Raw genomic sequence first — 22,290 nt, 5'->3', positions numbered from 1 at the left:
ACTTCCATTACAAAAAAATTTTGATTTAAGTTCGTGCATACCTGTATCAGAATATAAACTTATACATTTTAATTTTATAATTCATTTTGTATTCACCCGGTAGTATGAAACTGCTGTCCTGAACTGTATAATATAATTAAATTATTAATTTACGTCCTGTGGCTTAGAACATTTTTTGGGTAAAAACAAATTAAATGGGCTGACTAAAAATTACTTTCGACGCAACATAACAGATCCAGTGGTTTGTATAGTTTACAAATGCTCTTTTGAAAAATGAGATACATATTCATTTCACAGAACAATCCTTTCTCTGAATCCACTTTCTTTTAAGGGTTCATCATTCTTTTAAGAGTTCATCAGTCGAACAATATCAATGGAATACAAAATTCGTTATTTGTCACAATTTTTTGTACAAATTGTAACAAAGAGAACAGAAGTGCACGTGGCTACTAAAGTTGAAACTAATAAACCAAAAAATGAAGTAACTGTGATACCAATATGAAGATTAGGTTAGCGAGGAAACATTTTAGTACATTGCCGTTAATTATCATGACAAAAATAGTTTTTGAAGTTTTATAAAGAAGCGACAACCATTTTTTTAAAGAAAAGTCATATTGTACGTTTCCCCCCTTGTAGCCATTGAGTTTCGGTATAACTAGAAGTGTTTTGTTCTTTTTTTGCTCACTGTTCTATGAAAATAAGAGGAACAGTGCAATAATAAACTGACAATAAGATACAAAAACTCTCTATAGGAGCTGATCCTCTCTTGCCTTATGCGTTTTAAGTTGGGCATTAAAATTGATTGAGGTATGAATTATACATAAAACAAAATTAAAAAAAATATTGGAGCCGATGGAATACCAAGATCTTTTGACATTCATACAGCAGCAGGTACATTGACTCGCCCTGCTGTATAATTGTCGAGTCATAGATGAAGAAGAACTGAACAACACAAAGATCGCAGCAACAAAGCCAACACATTTCAACCCATTGTTAAGATTATCAAAAAGTGGTTCAGTTATTCATCTCCTGGAAACAAAATATTCAACAATCAATAATTTTAAGCCTTTTCGTTGTGCGGGAGGATTGTATATTTTGGCCAAAAAACTCCAATTAGCTTTTAAATTTCAAGCCACCGCAATATAACGAATTAAAACTCAGAACAACATGAGTTGCCACATTCATCAATACGATCCGTTCAAAACAAGTAAACAGCAGCTCACAAGATTGCCTAACAAACAATGCAGCTTACCATTCACAGAGTAGTGCAACAAGTACAGAAGGGATTAGAAGCCACAAACTCAAAATGTTTTTATCAATAATAATTTATTACCAGAGTGTTCAAGTTCAGCCCTAACTTTAACACGCGTCCTCTTCTTGTCGCGGAGTGTTAAAGCTGAAGCGTCAACGATTGCTGAATTGTATTTTTGCATGATATAGATATTTCGACGCTAATTTTGTTGAATGAACAGCTTTTTTATTCTAGACTACAGCTGTAGCGTTATCATAAAAGAATGATTTTGTCTATGTTTTATGCTCAGAATTAAGAACGCTACTTCGATAGCGTCCTAAAACTTGTTTAACCTGATGTTTTACTTTAACTTTCAAATACACATAACCTGAATTAACAATTGACTTGGGTACCATAACAATTTTAATCAAATCAGCAGATCAACAATTAAATAATACGTAAATAAGTCTTGTTGAGTTTAAAATTGTCATTTAAATACCGCTTCTAAACCTAAATTTGTTTTGTGTGAAGGCAGTGCTGAAGCCAAACATTTTGACTAAATGAAAAAGTCTTCCTTACAGAGGTAAACATCGAAGTATAAAAATGTGATCAAAACGGAAACGTCCAATCTCTAAATTGCCACCCTTTTTGCGATACTTTATTTGTCAAATTAGGTATGATGCAAAAGACAATTTTACTTTATTGTAAACTTCTTCGGCCAAAAACTTCCATTATAAAAAATTTTTGGAATATCTTTATGCTTCCCGACTTAACTAACCTGAAAGCTGTGTGTTCCCAAAATGGTAGTTTTCCCCAACTGTAACAAATTGTTACCAAATACTTCTTGCAAACCCCCAAATAAAAAAATGAAACAGAAAGAACACCCTAAACTTTGAGGAATAATTGATGTAGGTTCGTGCATTTCTGTATTAATATATACACTTGTACATTTTAATTTTACTGTTCATTTTGTATTGACCCGGTAGTAATGAATCTGTTGTCTTGAATTGCATAATAAAATTCAATAGCTATTTTACGTTCTGTGGTTTATCACTTTATTATGGTTATAAAAAAATGGGTTCAATAAAAAATAAGCTAGGCGCAAATTAACAAATCCGGTGTTTTATTTCGTTCTCAATTGCTCTTTTAAGAAATGAGATAACCATTTAAAACATAAATTCACTCTCTGAATAAAACCTTTAGATCAATGTTTCGTCAGTCAAACTATATCGATGAAAAACAAATTTTATAATTTTTTATACACAGTTTATTTCACAAACATGCAAAAGAAAGTTCCCGTAGTTGTTAGAGTTAAACTGGGAAAACGAAATGAAGAGTGAAATGTGACATCCATATGAACATTAAGTCAACAGGGGATCAATCTAATGTATTGCCGTAAAGTTTTTATTGCCAACAAATAAATTGTGGAAGTTTTAAAAACAAGCGACAAAAATCTTTTGAAAAGTCAAATTTTATGTTTCTTTCACCCCTTGTAGCCATCAAATTTCAGTCTAACTAGAAGATTTTTGTTCTTTTTGTCTCACCGGTCTCGTGGTACGCTCTGTTAAAATAAGAAGACCAATGCAGTATTGGACTAATTATAAGATACAAAAACTCCTAAAAGGCGCTGATCCACTCTTTCATTATGTTTTTCAATTTAGACATTATAATTGAATGTGTTATGAGTTATACATAAAACAGTAAAAAAAACAAAAAAAATTGTATCAAATTGATTTTAACCGCGAAAAATAAATTTGTGTAGTTGGACAAGTGAAAGTTAATTGCTTTATTAGTTCATAAGGGAACACGAGAATATAATTAACTACATTAAAGGGAGCGTATAAAGTATCTGTTGTTTATGGTGTTTTTGTTTTTTTTTGGCTATGATCTAATTTAATCCCTAATTTGGGTACATAAAGTCGCCGATGCGTTTGAATTTGATTTTTTTTGTAATTATGCATAAATAGTTCGTCCAGCAAAAATTTAGTTCTGATTTCATGAAAAAGTTTTCGTGTTTTTGAAATGAGAAAAAAAATTGGTTATAAAGGCACGTCCGTTTCTGAACCTGGAAGTGATGAAATACTTATTATTATTTAAATACTTCAAATCTGGTAATTAAATAATTAGTTCTGTCGTTTTTCGCATTTTTTTACGTATTCATGCTGCTGGTGGAAATTTGATAATCACTTTGAGTTCTTGTAATCTAAATCAAATTAAGTAAATAATTTTTTTTCGGACAAAATTAATTATTCAGAATTTGTGAAATGAAAAATGTAACTGAAGTTTGCAAAAAACAAGATGGACTACTGCACAGCTATAGAGTCAAGCAGCTGTCGGATTTTGAACTCAACTAACTTGAGTCTATGTACAATTAATTCGATCAAAAAGCTAAATTCGCTTTTTTTCCTGTTTTATCATGTCGGTTCATTCGTTTGATAAATTATTGAAGCAGTATTTGATGCAGTACTATTTTTGAGCTAGTGATAGGTTGGTTACTCAAATTTATCTTTTTCGTATTTTTCCCTATTCGATCATATTTCCGGAAAAGCTTATTTATTAATTTAGCTCTACAATTTCGATGCGTGCTGGAATAATGATACAATAAATGAGTGATATAATAATTTGTTCTGTTTTTGTCGAGCTATAATTAGTGGATGTAGATGGGATACAAATAACGGATATACTTGATATTTTCCCCCAAAGCTGATTATGATCCCTTACAAAAAATGTGTCGTAATAACGCTGAATAGAGTGTCATAAAATATCACATTTGACTGGAGAGAGATATCAATACATACAAAACAATACGGAGAAAACAAGGAAAGAAAAAAGAAGAATAAGCAATATGTTCTCAGTCCTCATAGGTTTGTGTGGGGGGGGGGGGGTACGGGAAGGCATTATAGATCGAAAAGTTTTTTCTCTGGTTTTTTCTCTCAGAATATTTCCTTGAAGAGTGGTACGTGATACCACAAATTACCATAATCGGGTAAATGTTTCATTAGAGGTTGGGAGCATTGACCCTTGCAGAATGTCTTCACGTGGTACATCGACTGTTCAACTGTACCCCCACTGGTGGTGGGACCATAACATTCCATGTCTATTTCGGAACTGATCCTCATTCCTGTGTTGTTCAGGTAATAGTAATGGCCGCCCCCTTCGTACTGAAACAGAGCAGCCATAAAAAATGATGGCCGCCCCCTTCGTATTAAAAGAGTGCAGCCATGTTATCTATATTTAATAATTGCTCCATAGTCGGGTCGAGAATTGGTGTTGAATTTTCATGAAATGCGGTGAAATGCCGTGAAAAGAAAATTGCAACCGCGTGTTCCTATCATCTTTTTGCGGTGAATCGCGGAGAGTTATTTATTTTCACCGAGGTCTCACCGCATTCTTACAATAAAGAAACTTCCATACACGAGTTCGAACCTCTCACCTCCTGCATGTAAACAACTTCTTATTCCACCGCGCTTACTTCTATTGTATTTCTTGTGAATTTAAATCAGGTTCAATAAACGTTGTGGAAAACAAATGAGGTGAATTTCGCGGTGAATTTTTGTTAGAAGTTTGGTGAAAGACGGTGCATTGTTTTTTTTTCACCGCATTTCCTACATTAATTTGCCGCAAAAGTTGATGCGGTGAATTTTTGTAAGAAATGCGGTGAATTATTTTTTTTTACCGCATTTACCACATTTCTTGCAAAAATTTACCCAAAAACCTCGACGCGGGTATACAAGTTAGGTATACCCTATGGATGTTCGTTTTATAGCCTTAAGGATGAGCATTGGATCGCTACGTGTCTACGCTCAAAGTAGACTTATCTTGTTCTCACCTAATACTAATACTCAACTTCATCATAAAGGTAGATCAGCAGAATTTTCATTGCCTCAATATTTAAAGAGTATTCCAGAGTTAAATAAGTACGCATTGCCCAAATGCTAATCGGACAAGAGATCGAAAACCTTAAAATTTGCACCATAGATCAAAAATCAAACTCGCAAGCCATGGCCATGCCTTAGCGGCCCGTGGGAATTAAATATGAATCTAGCGCAACCGAACAAATTATCGCGACCGAACATGTTATGCGTTGTATTATGAGCGAGCGTTTAAATCTGATTGGCCACTACGCACTTTGAACAATCTCATTTTCAATTTATTGTCTCAGTTTTGGCTTTCGATCTGTTGTCCTTTGTATGTGTTGTCCTACCACTTTTACAATAATCCACAGAAAATTAAAGACTATATCGTAGATATTTATCTCAAACCAGAAAACTCTTTGTTTTTGTTTGGACATCTTAATGGGAAAAAACCCAATGTAAATTTTCATCTGCTGATCCGGAATGTCCCAGATTTTATTTTAACAAACAAAAAGATTTCGTTTTGGCGGCAGAAAACAACAGGAAAGATTCTGTTTTTTAGTGGCGGTAATTAATTTTTTGGCGGATAGACATTGAACTGTTACATCAAACAACCCAGTGCGATTATGCCCAATTTTTCCCTTTGATGTTTATTTTGTAATAATCCAAAATCAAATTAGCAGTTGATAATGCAAACTTTTCTGGTCGGCATAAGCGGATAATCTGATCTCAAGTTGTCTGGTGATGGTTTAATATCAAGTGAAAACTGCCGCTGAAGCAAGACCTAATGCTAATAAAAAAATACTTTCAATTTGAATATAAGAGCCAAGTGAATTTACTACATACTAGCACAGCGAAGGTTTAAAATTAATACATAAATCAGAATAAACTTTGCCTAAAAATGTGCGCATGGATGAAAGTTTGTTTTATCCAACTTCTGGTTCTCTTAAAGCATAGATGTTGGGGTAATTAAATAAAATAAGCAGGGCTTTGGTATTGAAGAGAACCATTTTTCTTTTTTTTTGGGGGGGGGGGGTTGAGAAATATCAGCCATATACGACTGGGGGTAACAGAAAACATCCAAAAATTGGTTGAAATACTTAATCAAATTTAAAATTATCTCACTGGTTATGTAACTAATGCTAAACAGTTTTTGCACTGATAGTTTTAACGGTCAATTATATTATTAGGTTTGTCTTAAATATGGTTTCACAATGGGTACTTTCTGGCATTAGGTATTTTTTTATTTTCTTTTTGTATTCTTATCACAAGTTAATTGACACTATTGAATAGCTTATCATATTGGGTGTTTCAAATTGGCAATTCCAAATTGGGTATTTGGTTACATTGGGCTTTTTTTCAAATCGTTTTTTGTCAAATTGCATGTTTTGTATGGTGTATTTAGTGTGTTGCTATTTATGATGACTCAATTTTGAATCATTGCGTCTTAATGAAGCAGGTTTAAAGTTCAAAAAAATTTTGTTTTCTTTCGATGTATTTATACCTCAGATAAAATTCTGTTCTTTAATGTAAAACATAATTTAAATGTTATATAAAAACACGTTTGATTGGAAAACTACAACGCAAAACAATCAGCAAATTTAGAAATTTAAAATCTTAAACATAGGTCCAAATCATAAATTTCAAAATAAGTGGAAAAAAATCATATTGCATTGCGCTTTGAAAGAATGTCAGCCGAAAATAAAACAAAACTTGATACACCCTGACACACACCTGACACCCTGTTGCTAAATATGATGACTCAATTTTGAATCATTGTGTCCTATTTCAGCAAGTTCAAAGTTCGCAAAAATTGTGTTTAGTTTCAATGTATTTATACATCGGATTAAGCTTTGTTTTTTAATGTAAAACAGAATTCAAATATAATATGAAAACACTTTTGATTGAAAAACTACAACGCAAAACAATCAGCAAATGTAGAATTTTAAAATGTTAAACTATGGGTCCAATTCTTAAATATTAAAATAGTTGAAAAAAAATATGTTGCATTGTGCTTTGAAAGAATGTCAACGAAAAATAAAACAAAACTTGATGCACCCTGACACACAATGATACGCATCATACTAAAAATGACTTTCATTGAAATTTTATGTGGCCAACAAACATCCAGATATGTAGAATCTTTGCATTGGAATCAAGAAATTAAATCTGTGAAAATAGTTGAGAAAAATGAACCATACATTAATTAGCAGAATCTGAAAAGTCATTTCGAGATATTATGAGATTGAGAAATGCGCCACTAATTTTTGCAACTGTTTTGCCACATTAGGTTTTTTTGTCACAATGTATATTTATGGTATGCGCTTTATTATAAGCGAGCGCTAAAATCTGATTGGCCACTACGCACCTCGAATAATCTCGTTTTAAAGGTCTTGGATATATAGTGAAAATAACACGGGCGTTTTTTAGATTTCTCTTATCATTTCCTCAGATTAGAATGTATGGTGGAGGTGGGATGGGAAGAGGAGGAGTGGGGGGGGGGGGGGGTAGGGGAGGAGTTTGGTCTATGTTTTCTTTGGAAATGTAACCCGGGTGATCAGCGTAAGGTGAACTGGTAATAGTTTTGACGAAACTGCCGACATATATTAAGTTGTACTAACGTCAGCGAAGCGTTGATAACATGCACCACCTCCTGCGACCCCTGAAACAATCAGATCAAGTTTTGGTTCGAAACTGAAACTTTTGAGGTGATTTAATTGGATAAACATAACCCACTAACGTCGGGCGAATCGCTCTCAAACGACTAGCGAGCGGTGGGCTTCTGTAGTTGCCAGCTGGTACTTAGAGATGCATCAGGTGGGTGTGAGCGGAGTGGGGGCGGGGGGGGGGGGGTCAAGCGATGGGGGGTAGGGTTCTGGGAGAGCTGGACAGGGGTGGGGGGGGGATGAGGAGTGTGATTGAGCTGGACTAAGACTTCTAAGACTAAGGCTCTATAGAGCTGCTCGGTCACTTGATGACCTCCGAGATCTACCTGTTTATCCCGTTTTTGAGGACGAAAATCAAATGGTCAGACAAAAACTCATTCAAGCGAAAAAATCGCGATAAACATATTACAGGACCAATATGTTTGCTACAAAATTTGTTTGAGAGCAATTAATAAAAACGATCAGATGTTAACATAGTTACAAAGATTTTATTTTTGAGTTATTTTTAGGAACAAATACAGAAATTTGTGTTTCAAAATTATAATCAAACGAATTTGGTTAAAAGTATGTTAAATTTTTTCGTCATATATTGATTTTTCTGTTTCCACGGAACAATAAGAAAAATATCTAACAATGAAATTAGATGAGTCGCTTGCCATTCTTCCACAAAATGCCCGGAAAGCCTCGGTTGAGTAAGTATAAGTCATATAAAGTATAGCAACGAAAAGAAAGTCACCATGAGAATATACTCATAAAAGTGTTAAACACCATAAAAGAATCATAGCTATCATATTAGGTTATATATGATTGTATGTAATATTAGAAAACATACTAATATCAGTAATGGTCCTTAGTAAACATAAAAAGATCATAAAAAGTTTAGCAGAAACGTCAAAATTGTCAAAACACTTTTATGGGCTTTAATGACAAATATAAAGGTTTCACTTCAAAGATCGACGTCTCTGACCATACCAAATGCTGGTATGGCGCTTAGCTTAGTGAACAGATAATAGTAAGGGTTGATCATGGCTTGAACCTGAAAAAAAGACCGTAGCTCGAATTATGAAAAGACTGTCGGTCAATAGCTATTTGGTATAAGAAAATCGTGGGTTGTGTGTTGCCTTTCGGAACGAATCTGCCTCAAATATACGTCTGGTCTCGATGACCTACGTCATATAATAAAGGTTTGAAAGTTACACCACCCCCCCCTCCCCTGCCCGACTGTATTATTGTTCCGACCCCATCATATGGGGGGGAGGAACTATATACTCAAATGGGTTTTTTTTTGTTCAGTGAATTTTCGCCGATCGATATATTCATCGTAGAAACTTATGAGTGGTATCATTAAAAAGCCCGTCCAGTGTAGATTATAGAATTAAAAAGATTTTTTCGAAATTCATTTTTTACAGGGAGTTATCGAGCTCCAAAATTTTGTGATCATTCTGGCGTTTTTGTTCACTTTTACAGTTTTTTTTCACTTTTCCGATAAAAGCATGTGTCATATCATTGAAAAGCCCTTTGAAATAGATTATATAAGTTTTTTTTGAAAAATCCCTGATCAGGTAATATATTTTTTTAGTTATCATATTGACATTTTCGTGGTGTCAAAGTGTATTTCTGATGTTGGTTTTAGATTTTCGGTTTTTGGATAGCAAATTACCGTGTAAAAATATTCACTGCGCCTAGGGTAGAATGATACCAATTTCGTAAAACCTTCGAAACAGAATAGATTCAAAAATTTCTAATTTCTGTCTGGAAAAGGCAAAAACAAAATTTTTTGTTTTTGCCAGTTAAGGTTATTAAAAAATTATTAAAAGGCTTTAGAAAGTTAAATTTAAAAAAGTTATGTCACCCTGATTTGGGGTTTTTGAACAATAAAGTTCGAAAACACCAAATCAGATTGACAAAACCTTTCTAAATTTAAATTTCAAGAACTAGCAGATTTGGATCTAGTCTATCCCCCACAAAAGTGGGTATCTATTTTTACGCCGCCCCACGCCTACGTGCTGTTGTTTTGCACAGTGATACGCTGCATCAGGACTCTTGAATTGTAAATGGTAGTAATGAAAAAAAGATAGGGGGCGGCGGAGCAGAACAGATCCCATAATTTTTTCCCTTTGTCTAAAAAACAGGGGTCTTCCAATTATAGGACCCCCCCCCCCCCACCTCAACTTAGTGGTCAGATAACCTATAGCCCCCCCCCCCCAGTCATAGTAATTATACAATAATGGGGGCTAAAATTTCATGGGGGATATAATGGGAAAGACCGAAATATAGATCTGCACAACTTTAGTTCATATGTAGTTGAAACCTATTCCATAAATGGTCTTTCACATTATAACCCCCTGCAATTATAGCTCCCCATTATGGTATATTTACCATGACTGGGGGTTATAAGTTATATAACCACTAAACTGGGGGGGTGTTATAATGGGTAAGACCCCATTATTGAGCCTGTTTCAACTAAAAATTTATAAAAAAATGTGTCGGTCTATCTTTTAGATATGGGGGGAGAATTATGGGATCTATTTCCCCCGCCCTCCGTACCTTGTTTCTTATTACTACGTTTTACAATTCATGTGTTGTGATGCAGAGTATTACTGTGCAAAACATTAGCATGTAGGCGTGGGGTGGCGTAAAAGTTACGGGTCGTTCCCATTATAGACCCCCCATGAAATTTTAGCCCCCATTATGGTATAATTACCATGATGGGGGCTATAGGTTATCTGACAACTAAGCTGGTGGGGGCTATATTGGGAAAGACCCAAAGTTACATACCCACTTTGCTGGGGGGGATAGATTGGTTCCAAAACTGATGGTTGCAATAATAGCTTTGACCTCATTCTGATGGTGATAATTAAAATGGGAGTAAATTGTATTGTGTTTGCAGAAATCAAACGTGCGTTCAAATCATCAAAAAAGTTGTGATTTTTGGCAGAGTTGTTTTGCTGCTGATGATTTCGCGCCAAGTCAAAAATTGCAGCGACAAAGAATTTTTTGCTCATCTCAATCTATAGAAGTCAACAGAAGTTATATTGTTGGGAAAAAAGTCGGTGTCCCCAAAGTACTAAATATCATCCCCCCCCCAAAAAAAACATACATACACAAAAACACACACATACCCAAACACACACACACACACACACACACACACACACACAATCATGTATGCGTGGAGGGCGTTCGAAGTGGTTGGGGGGGGGGGGTCGGAACATAATGTGCTGTGCACATTATCACGATTCGCCTTGTTATTTAATATGATCAACCTCCAATCAAAATTACCTCAGAACCGCATGTTGGCTGGCAATATTAAATGGGGTGTAAATAATGTTCTGGGTAAATAATACTAACTTCTTCCGCTCTCCCCGTGTATACTAGGCGAAAAGTAGGGCAAATCCCAAAACGGGTTGATTTCAGAGGGCATCCGGATAATGCACTGGTCCATTTCTAGTCTAACCATGTATCCCTCGGCAGTCATATTGTGGTAGGAGTTGGCATTGATCTCAGTTATGAAGTTGGAAAATGCCAGATAGTCCAGTCGCATCTGGTGGCCGTGTTCCCTGTAGCAAAAATGTCGATTCTTGTCCTTACTCAGTTTGAAGCCCCGTTGACGGAGTTTGTCAGTCGGTCCGTCTGAAAAAAACCCGACTTGAGAATTTCGACTATTTTGAACACTCTAAACCGTCGGTTTTTGGCGGTTTTACTTCGCCGAAAGCGCTCAAAGGTCGTCATTTTTGTCGGCTGAAGTGGTTTTTTGTATCGTATCGTTTTATCATTCAATTAGGCACAATTTTTGTCAAATAATTGAAGGTTAATTTCTAATAATTTTCAGCCTGTAACTTATACCACGTGGTCACTTTAATTTAAATGCTTCCGATTTAACACCAAAAAAATTTTTCAATTTAAATATTTTTGAGTTGGGAATTCAAAGCTTGCATGAAAAGATTTCTTGACATAACTAATGCAGGAGATAACATTCCAAGTTTTTTGCAACCATTACACAGAAAAGCCAGGGCATCTCAATCCAGATGACATCCAAACAGTCGAATTGCTTAGTCAGTTCTCTGTCGGGGTAAAAGAGTTACATTTAGGGATATCTGCATTATAGTTGTAATAATAATTATTTGTCAGCGAATTTCACATTTGTACTTTGTGAAATGTTCTCACTAGTTTTCGACAGCAAAAGTTTGATAGCTTGGTTGGTTCGGTTCCCAGGTTGAGGTCCCAGACGGAAGCAAGTATTTCCAGACCGAAGATGAACAAACGAGAGGGGCGTCGTGCGTTTAAAATTACATGGTCTGGAAACATCAAAAAGCGCACAAAAGTCTAAACATGAACGCACGAAACTCTGAACTTGAACGCACGAACGTCTGAACATGAACGCACGAAAATCTGGCGAACGCACGAAATTCTGAATATGAACGCACGAAAATCTGAACATGAACGCACAAGAAACTGATCATGAACGCACAAAAATTTTTCGTGCATCTAGTTTGTCTCTGTTTTGATACAGATCATGAAAATTGAAAGAAATCAATGTCAAGTATATAAAAGTTCCAAATGCTCAACTCCTATAAAAATTTTAATAATAATTGAAACTTATTTTATACAGTAATATACTGGAAAAAATTTTTTAGGACCTATGTCCTTTTTTGTACTCCAGCATTTTTCTAGAAGCAGAGAAAGATCCAATTTCTTTGATTTTCACTGTTAATTGAGTAATGGGCTTTGAAGACTTACAAACACCGTCGAGAACATGCGAAAACAGTTACAACAAAAAACAAAATCGTACAAGAACAGGAACTATTAATCGACATACAAGCTTGAGAGGATCGTAGAACAAAACAATGTAATTGAAAAACAAAACAGCAGATGTAATTGAAAGAAAATGCAAACGCGTACAATTGTCCAATGATTGATCAATTCCAATCGAAAATTGGATTTTAACGAGACCAGATAAGTTCGCTTTTGGAAAATTTAATGGGTCACAATATTCAAATTTCGACTTTTTTTTGAGCCGTCTGAACTAAATTTTTTTTCCAAAATTTATTAACAGAAACACTAACCGTCTTATGTTTTCAGACAGCACATACAAAAAAACAGGCAATCTGATGTTTCTTACAATTATTGATTTGGGATAAACAGTTTCGTCAGGAGCAAAATGCCCATCACTCATTTTTCCAGCCGGTCATCATAGTAATCATAAGGGTGTTTCAGGGACGGCTGTAGCTTCTCAATTATGTGATACTGTTACCAAATTAATTAAAAAGTTGAAACCTCGTCGACTTCTACTTTCTGAAACTCCACAAGTTAAAAATGGCCATTATGAACGTGAGAATCGAATAAAATTGCAATTGAGTTCCATAAGCAATTGGAAAATTTTGCTTTGGAGTTAAATGGAACAATTAAAAGGACAAATGTTGAAATGTTACATTACATCATCGGAAATATCTAATGATGGTGTTCACTTAAACTTGGATGGAGGAATTCACTTAAACACTTAAACACAAAAAATTGTCAAGAGTATTCTGAACTGTTATCAACAGCATGAAATTACTGTATCATAGAACATTATTGCACTGCGACAATTACAACGTTTTTAATCAATCGGTTGATTGTTTGAGACTTAATGTTTTTGACAGCAAAAAATGATCATATCCAAACTAATAGTTTCTGATTTTTATTGCTTTGCACCATAAATGAAAAAAATTATATATTCAGTTATGTCACACAACCAAAATCATGATCATCATAATGTGAGAATTAGGTTGCGCTTTTTTGTCTTTTTAAAGTTAGCAAAATGGTATTTTTTACACTTCATGCGCTTGCTCCTAAGTAGTGATGTTCATCTAAATCTCGGTCCCTTTTCTCACTTTTATGAATCAGACATGCTGATAGACATATATCAGTGCACGCAATTTAGAAAACAAATATGACTTTTTCACTGTCTGAAACTTTTATTTTGAGTTTTTGAGTCCAAAACATAAATTTTTTTTCAAAATCAAGATAATCAAAAACAGGAGTGAATAAGGGCGGGTGTTTTGCCATCTGGGTTCCAAGGGACGTATCTTCGAAAGAGCGAAATAATCTAAATGAATGTACCCAATAAAAACTTTTTTTGAGTCCTTATGGTTAGAAATATCTGGGCTATCGGTTAATAGAATCCTAATTAAGGCTTCGTATTGTCCAAACAAAAACTTGAGAATTTTGTTCATTGACGAATTAACATCAGGAACTTCCTCGGTGTTCTCAATCACTGACGAAGTTTTGCTTTTTGGTGATTATCATCTGAATTATTTCAACAGGAGAGAATCCAATTAATTTGGGAGTATTCATGGATTTACTTCGTCAAACACAAAAGAACCAACACGAGCCACCAGACAGGGCGTAACACTAATCGATCAGGGGTCTTCCAGCATAAACCAAGTTCAAGAGGTTCAGATTTTTCCCCATCAGTTGAAATGGATTACCTAGTTGTTTTATAAACTACCAATCTTCTTTAGGAACCTAAAAATAGGAAGCAAAGATTTATCAGTAGAAACAAAAGAAAGTTCAATGCAAACAAATTCATTGTTCGTCTTTAAAAATCAGGACTGGAGTAAATTATTTCAATGTGAAGATTGAAATAGCAGGTACAATGTCTTCGAAAACGTTTACCGTAATTTTCTAGAGTTGCACACCCCACTTATAAACAGTTTTCAATCAAAAAGAAAAAAAATTGCTGAAAAACAATGGCTAACAAAAGAACTGAAAGAAGAAATCACAAAACAACACAGACTTTTTTATATTTGGAAACAGAATTCATCAGAGCAAGCGTATACCAGTTTCAAGTATTAGAGAAATTTGGTTAGTAGGCTTTTGAAAACAACCCAAAACGAGTTTTGCAAACAATTTTTCATTGGATTACCAACAAGTAAAGAACAATGGAGTTTCATCAAGAAGAAAAATTGGCAAAGGAAGGGAGTGTCTCGTTATAGACAAATCAGTCGATGATGTGCAATCGGAACCCTTTATAGTTTGTTTTTAGCACATACATTATAACATTGTCAAAATATTTTCCCAGAAAATTCGAAACTTGCTTTCATTAGTCTGGTCAACAAAAAAAGGGAGGTAAAAATTTTTGAGAACTATAGGCCTATCTCAATTACTCCAATGCGACTCGAAAGAAAATGAAAATTGTGATCCAATAATTTTTCGGGGACAAGATATTAAGCCCCAAAGTTACTGCATATACTTGACTGCAATGATTGATTCCCAATTAAAATTTAAATTTCAACAAAGCCCTATCCAATATGGCCACAGCGATTGGATCCTTTACCTTATATGTTATTAGTTACTCTGAAAGCACGATTGATGCTATTCAATTTCCGAGTCCTTTCTCATATAACTTTCAGAGCTCTATTTCTTCAGAACCTGAATTTTTCTGCAATGCAGCGAATTAATCGACAAATCAATTGGAGAATTAAAGTTTGCTATGTGAGAAAAAAGTTTGAGATATCTAGAGATCTCTGAGCAGAATCTGACTTTTTGCCTGCAAAACTTTTAATCAGCAATATGAGTGCTTCAAAACTTAAAAGTGATATTTCACTATTGAAATCAGACGGCCTTGAGAGTTTTTTTCTAAGTGGTCACGTCTTAGTAAGAAAAAACAGCAAAACTGAACATTTAACTCTCCTAAGGTCGAGCAGTCGATCATTACAAAAAAGAAGCATCCAAAAATAGAATAAACTTCCGCGTGAAGTCTGGGTTATCAGATCACGGTCACATTTTAAACGCAAGTAAAACAGCATCTGCTCCAACAATTCAAACTTGTACCGTTCGAAAGAAATGTTGGTGGCTTCAAAAGTGATTTTTACCTTTAAAAACCGGAACAACTAATTTTGATTTTTAACATTGTACTAATTTTGTATATAACATTTTAAACTTGTAATATTTAACCACTGGGTTATTTTTTCAATTTCCTTTTTAAAAAAACATTTCGTACTCATCAAGAAATTTGATTTTTGAAACATTGAAATTAATTGACCATATTGAATTAAAAAATACGCTAGCAAACTATTAAAATTTATACGTTTATATCAACAATCAATTGGGGAATAAGTTTAGTTTATAATTAAAATCAACAGAAATGACTTTGTTAATAATTCTTTTTGCCGGTACATACGCAAGCAGATCAATTTACTATCAAATGATAGTCGGTTAGGAAGAAGCGGCAGGGTTTTTGAGGATAATTTGTTTCTTTCGTTTAACAGTTAACATAAGCTCTTTCTTCAGCATCAAAAGTGTTTGTTTAACAGTTATATGAGAGCATGTAAACATTGTAATTTTTGTTGACACGAAACCATAGAAACTATGCATATTTTGTTTCCAACATAAACATATCTGCAGATAATTTTTATATATATTTAAACTTTTTGTCTTTTTGTTCTAGTACGTTCCAATTAACTCTTTCATCACATAGCAAAAAGCACACTGTTTTACGCATGTATGTTACGCACATGTATTAAGATCGGCAAAGTTAATGAGTACGAGAAAGTGCTCAAATTTTGATGTATAGGTCGCTGGTTTTCGCATTTCACAGTGTTTGTGAATACTAGAGACATGTCTAATGATTCTAATCTTTTCATCTCGTCTCTCTTTTCCGCACATTTGATGTCGGTGGCTACCTCTATTGTTAAATTTTTTTCAGAAAAGAGTTTTGTTTTAAATGAGGGATTTTTTTGAAATTATGAAGTCGGGTTAATTAATTACCAAAACATAACAATTTAAAAACCGTATAAATTGTAACCAAAACGTAAGCACTGAGATGACAAAGGAATTGTAAAAATTTTTGCAAAAATTAGCGACGCGGTTTGTGGGATTATTCGCTGATTTTTTTGCAACTAATTTTTTGTCGTTTATTTCAGAACCATTTGTGAAATGATTTCCCATTTCCAGGGAAGAGGAAACGGACATAGTTGACAGATACATATGAGCGCTGAAATAGCAATGAAAATGACAAAAATGTGCTGAAAAAATGAAATATGCTTAGAAAAATGTGGAAAGCTCAGAATAAAGTGAGGGGAAAGTGGTAATCAAGCACTGAAACTATTTTAGGAAGTACTGATTAAGAGCCGAAATATTCGAGGAAAAAAAGTGATTTTTGTGCAGAAACTTTTAAAAGTAGCGCGTTTACTATTTTCAGCTTTTATTAGCGCAATTCAGCGATATTCTGCGCGTTTTTTCTCGTACCTGTTGCGTGTGGATACATTGTGAAGTAATCATCGCATGTTATTGTTTCTGATTTGGCTCCCCCGGCTGTCCTGAGGTACCACTTCCTTCCAACTGGGGCATGGGGCCATCCTTGACAGTCCATCTGCTGCAGGGCTTGCAGAATGTACCCAATGTTGCCTATTGCGTATACTGCGCATTCTTGCTCATATGGCTAAAACATGACGTTTCTTTGTTAAATTTCAAGTGCGTTACAACTAATTTTAGTTATGGATGATTTCAATAACAGTTAATTGATCATTACTGGTTGTAAATTAATTAGAAACAGTTGCATCTGGTTATAATTATTGATGTCATGTTCGGATTTAAGCGTAAAAAATGTTCGGCATCTTCGGTTTAAGACGTTAGAAATCTTCGGTTTTTCCGTGCGATATTTGAGTTTTTTGTTTTCACATAGTGAAATAGTTTTAATAGCGTTCTGTTTACGAGAACCTTCTTCTTAGAGAGAAGGCCTGAAAAAATGAAAAAGTTTATTGAAGTTTCTTTTTTAAGCCTGATAACCAAATAAGTTGAACAAACCGGCTGTTTCTTACATTAGAAACCAAACGTGCCGAAGGTTTCTAACTTTTAAAACCAAACATACCGACGATTTTCTTACGTTTGAAAACAACAATTTCTAACTAGAGTTTAAATCAATTCATAATGTTTAGCTCTCGCTAAAAAAGTTTTATTTTTAATATATTGCAGGATTATGAATATTTGAAGTCACTGTCAGATATTGCAAATCTTGGCTGAAAATCTTAGAACTTGCAATAAGTAGGATTATCGTGAAAAATCTTGCTTTCCTCTGAAAATGCGCCATTATTGGTCATTTTGGCACCCTTCATTCAATTTACGCATTAACTGCAGGTCAGTTTTTTAAGTCGAGTTCAAAAATTTAGTTCACCACAACTCTAAATTGAACAAAACACGAATTAAAAAATTGCTGTATAATTAGATTGATGTAAAAACTTCGATATACATTTATTTATTTTCTCGATTAAGTGTTCGATTATTTTATTGTTAAAAACTAGACGTCTATAGATTAGTTGCAACTCCTGATATGAATACTCGCGTTCACTTTTTTGAAAAAAAAATTCTATTTTATTATCACATTTTATTTTACCATGTACAAACAGAAAGATTTCCATAACATGAATGTATGCGAAATGAAATATTTTACAAAATCATTCAAACGAGGGACTTACGTGCAAATATTGTTTTGCTGAGAAAATTAAATAAAACATAATTGATACCTGATTCTAAAATATTTATATTCGATATCGCATTTGGCTGGTAGACAGCAAAAAAATATTTGTGATAAATTTTTGGACATATAATCTATAAAGAACAAAAAATAGAATGGGACGTAAAAAAGCTCTGGGAGAAAGACGAGTTTTTCCGTTTGAGCTTCCAGTATATTATGCAACCTCTTCTTAGGGAGTAAAGTTTGATTGAACACTAAATAATTATGTTAAAATAGGTAACGTGCATCAAGGGGATGCAAATAATATGCACCTACTAACCTGGGGGCAAAAATGGAAAAAATCCAAAAATATTTTTTTTAAAACCAATGCGAAGTCCGTAACTGATTCAAACTGAAGTTGTACAAAAATTGTTTTTGAATTGACGTCAGCTAAATTACCTTTAATCAATTTTTACTCATCCTGCTAAAATGAAACATTTATGAGAGATAGAGAAGAATAGAAATAAAGAAAGAAAAAAAGAAATAAAGAAACAAACAAAGAAAGAAAGAGGCAAAGAAAGAACGTAGCTGGCAGAATGCCAGAAAATAGCCGCAATGGATTCGTAGATCTGCAGTCTAAAAAACTGTAAAAAATACAGACCAAAAAATTCGTCTTTTTATTGAAGGCTGGTTTGTTATATTTTGATTAAAAATCTGTATAAGTTTTTGCTGCCTCTGTGAGCTGCTCTCAAATAGCCTTCAATTAGAGTGACACACACACACCCATTTGGCCTTATCTCTTTGAATTAAAGTAAATAAATGTCAATTTGAAAGAGGGGAAGTCATTTTTGAGAGTGAGGTAAGGCAAGTGTGACCAAAAATTTAATCACACGAATGAACAAAAAACTCGCTCCAATAAGAGTTAAAAATGACGTCACACCCGCATTTCTGTTGAAATTGCATGAACGAATGCACAAAAAGCAGATTTGAACCGGTTGTGACGCCATATGGTCGTGATGAAAATCGCGACGATGAAATAAAAAACATAACAGGACAAGTCCTGACGTAGAACTCAAAGAATTTTCATTGACTAAAAATCGATAAAAAATTTTTCATCAGATAAAAGAATTTAAAAAAACACAAAAAACGGTGTCGCAAAAAATGCCGCATGTGAACAAAAAAACACTAGCGAGAAATGAAGATTTGGTTCAAACAAAAAACTAGGCCTAGAATGAGCTATTAATGGATTGGAAAAACCATTTAGAAAAAAATCCGATCCAAAAAATTGTAAAAATCAGAGTGAAATTGCCGCATGTGAACAAAAAACCACCAGCGAGAAAACGAATTTTTGTTCAAACACCTTTTTCTCACTCTAATTTAAATTTAGAGCGAAAAAATTTCTCGCCGCAAAACAACTCGCTTTTTCGCTCCACTTCCTATTTCGGCGTGACCAAAATCACTACTCCAATCTGACTTCAAAAATCATGAAAATGTGTGAACAGATCTTAAAAAAAGACAGCGCCCCAATACAATTGAAATTCTTTGAATTGTAAAAAAAAAAACAAGCGATGGCCAATATTAGCCCCAGCTATCGCTGTGCGGCTAGCGGCTATTAAAAAAGATAGACAGAGAGAGAGAGAGAGAGAGAGAGAGAGAGAGAGAGGAGAGAGAGAGAGAGAGAGAGAAAGAGAAAGAAAGAGAGACAGAGAGGGTAATTTATTTCAGAGTTATATAAACAAAGGGTGAAAAAATGACTCGCATCAGAGAACAAACTGTTCGCTGAAAGTGTGTGGCAAATCAAGTCACGCACTCAATGCTGTCGGCAAATTGAGTGAACAACTAAACAATAAGCCGATTTAAAGCCGGCGTAACTTCACTGATAAAAACAAGAAGTTGAAAATATTATGAAAAAGCAAGAAAAAAAACCATAATAGTTCTGCTCAGCAGTTTTGATTGCAGTTATTAATATCCTTGAGAAAAAACTCAACTCAAAATCTGAGAAAATTAAATTGCAAAAGAACATAGCTGCTTCATATTTTGTTGCAGTCTATTATCGAAATAATACAAATTTGGGCAGAAAAACATATGATGAAAGTTGCGGCAAATTCTAATGCTACTAGTTTTGTATTTTTCATTTTTTTTACTTAGTTCTTGATCGTTTATATTTAATTTGCGCCTATGTTCATTGTCTGCGGCAGCTTCTTTAACCAATCATAGAGAATTGCCGGTTGAAATTCGTCTTATTTTTCCAAAATCCTTAATAAACAACAGTTACTTTGTTCAGTGTAAGCCTTATTTTAAAAACCTGCTTTCAAAATGTTTTCTCTTTGGGTTTTACGAAAATGGTATACTTTTAGGTGTCAGATATGGGATTTTTTCTGCTAGCGCCCCCCCCCCCCCGCTTAGTTAGGCACCCCCCCCCCCTTTATAAATGTTAAAACATATTGTTAAAGCTAAGTAACCTTTTACCTGAACATATATGAACCTTATGCCTTTACTGAAAGCCAGCACAGCTATGGTTTGAAAATATTACGTACTCAAACAAAATTTGTCGCATATAACGTAAGCATCAATAAAAATTTCTGCATTAGAGCATTTTTGTTGTTATCAGCTACCATAAGGGTTTGTTTTTTAAATTTTTTTAAGGAAACTATTCTAAAAGTGCCTTCAATCTACCTAGACTTTCTTGTTTCAATGAAATACAAATATCGCTCTTACAATTCGCGAAAACTTAGACTTTGGGGGTGCAAATTTAACGGCTATATATGGCTGGGGGGGGGGGGGCGCTAGCAGAAAAGATCCCAGATATGTTCTTTTAGAAAATGAAATGGAAAATTTTTTGGAGTCGTTCTGTAAAATTTTACAGAATTCATCTCACTCAACGTATCGTTATTGTCATCACAATGTATCTCCGTGTATTTTGGTATTCTTCATAATAATCAAGCATTTAACCAGAAGTCGCCTTAGTTTTTATTATTACGACTTGAAGATGAGTATTGAACAAGTGTCCTTTTTTTAAAAAATAATAAAATTTGTTGGAGTGCATTTAGAGCAGGAAATGGAAAACGTGAAAAAAATTGTAATGATTTAGCTTCTGCTCAAATTTAAAGAGTGGAGCGAAAAGAGAGCGGCGTCTTGCTCATGCAGTGTTTTCTCTATGCGAGCAAAATTGTTTGTACAGAAATTGGATCAAATATTAATTATGTTGGAAGCACAGATATTTGGGTGAAATTTCTGTTGAAAATTTGAAATTTGACAACATTTTTTCACGCTTTACTCACGTAGAAACTGAAAGCGTAGCATTTCTTCACAACACAGAAGGCGAAACAAGAAGTGAGTTTGTTTGTGAACACAGTGCTGATAGGATTTCCAATCGGATTAATACATGGACACTCCACTGCGTCAAAGGATATATCAGGTCCAACCGTTTGCTGTAATTGTAAGGAAAGAACAAAAATAATAAAACGAAAATTCGGCTTCAATGATTTAAAAAGTCGCGATATTGAATAGTCGATTATATAAAGCTGCATTATTTTAAAACTAGGTTTGTCGCCCCGAAGGGTGCTATAAAAAAAGTAGGTCAACTTCATTCTGATATTAAGTTTGATTAAATTGTTTCTTATTGTTATAAATATTATAGAAATTCATTCGTGGTTGAAAATGTCTTGCAAAATCTCTCTTGCTAGTTTTTCGCAACTTCGACAACAGTGGTAATAATCTGTAAGCAAAAACATAGAGTGAATTATTAACTAGATTTTACAAAAAAAATATTTGGCACTTGTTCAACAATTTTCTAAAAGCAAGCCGAACCAAAAAAAATCTCCATTTGAGGTGATATCAACAGTGGCCTGACTGTGTAAAAAAAGTTTTCTTATAAATATACCTTTTTGAATAAATTTGGATATATAATTGTTCCTAATTCTTGTAAATACTTGTCGAATGTGATCAAATTAAAGTTACAAGAGGCATTCATAATTAATGAGAAGCAGATGATATTTTACGCGCACTTTGTTCTAACGAATTATTCTTTTTATCAGTCTTAATTCCAATATTTAAGTGGTCACTGGGGGACGAATGACGAAATCAAGGAAAGTGCCACCAACA

At 34.2% G+C, this 22,290-nt stretch overlaps 1 protein-coding gene across 1 annotated transcript; it reads right to left on the bottom strand.

Annotated features, from left to right (window-relative positions):
* Positions 1–4,114: 4,114 nt before the first annotated feature.
* LOC142341440 (uncharacterized) lies at positions 4,115–22,077 on the bottom strand. The gene is made up of 5 exons (XM_075392381.1): positions 21,468–22,077; positions 16,983–17,175; positions 11,103–11,384; positions 7,707–7,747; positions 4,115–4,392 (listed from the first exon to the last, which is right to left on the bottom strand). Exons 1-5 carry the CDS (start codon positions 21,774–21,776, stop codon positions 4,165–4,167), a joined length of 1,053 nt encoding a protein of 350 aa, XP_075248496.1. The 5' UTR covers positions 21,777–22,077; the 3' UTR covers positions 4,115–4,164.
* Between the last annotated feature and the right edge of the window lie 213 nt (positions 22,078–22,290).

The sequence above is a fragment of the Convolutriloba macropyga genome, chromosome 6 (genome assembly GCF_964194025.1).
Source record: "Convolutriloba macropyga chromosome 6, txConMacr16.3, whole genome shotgun sequence".
NCBI classification, from domain to species: domain Eukaryota; kingdom Metazoa; phylum Xenacoelomorpha; order Acoela; family Convolutidae; genus Convolutriloba; species Convolutriloba macropyga.
This window is presented reverse-complemented; position numbering and strand designations above follow the sequence as displayed.

Bases quoted from the DNA above. Each gene is read 5' to 3' on its own strand.
- LOC142341440 (XM_075392381.1), bottom strand. From the start codon at position 21,776: ATGAAGTTGACCTACTTTTTTTATAGCACCCTTCGGGGCGACAAACCT. The intron at 17,176-21,467 runs GTGAGTAAAGCG...GTCATGTTTTAG, and splicing joins GCTACGCTTTCAGTTTCTAC to CCATATGAGCAAGAATGCGC. The intron at 11,385-16,982 runs GTACGAGAAAAA...GGTTTTTTTCAG, and splicing joins AATGTATCCACACGCAACAG to ACGGACCGACTGACAAACTC.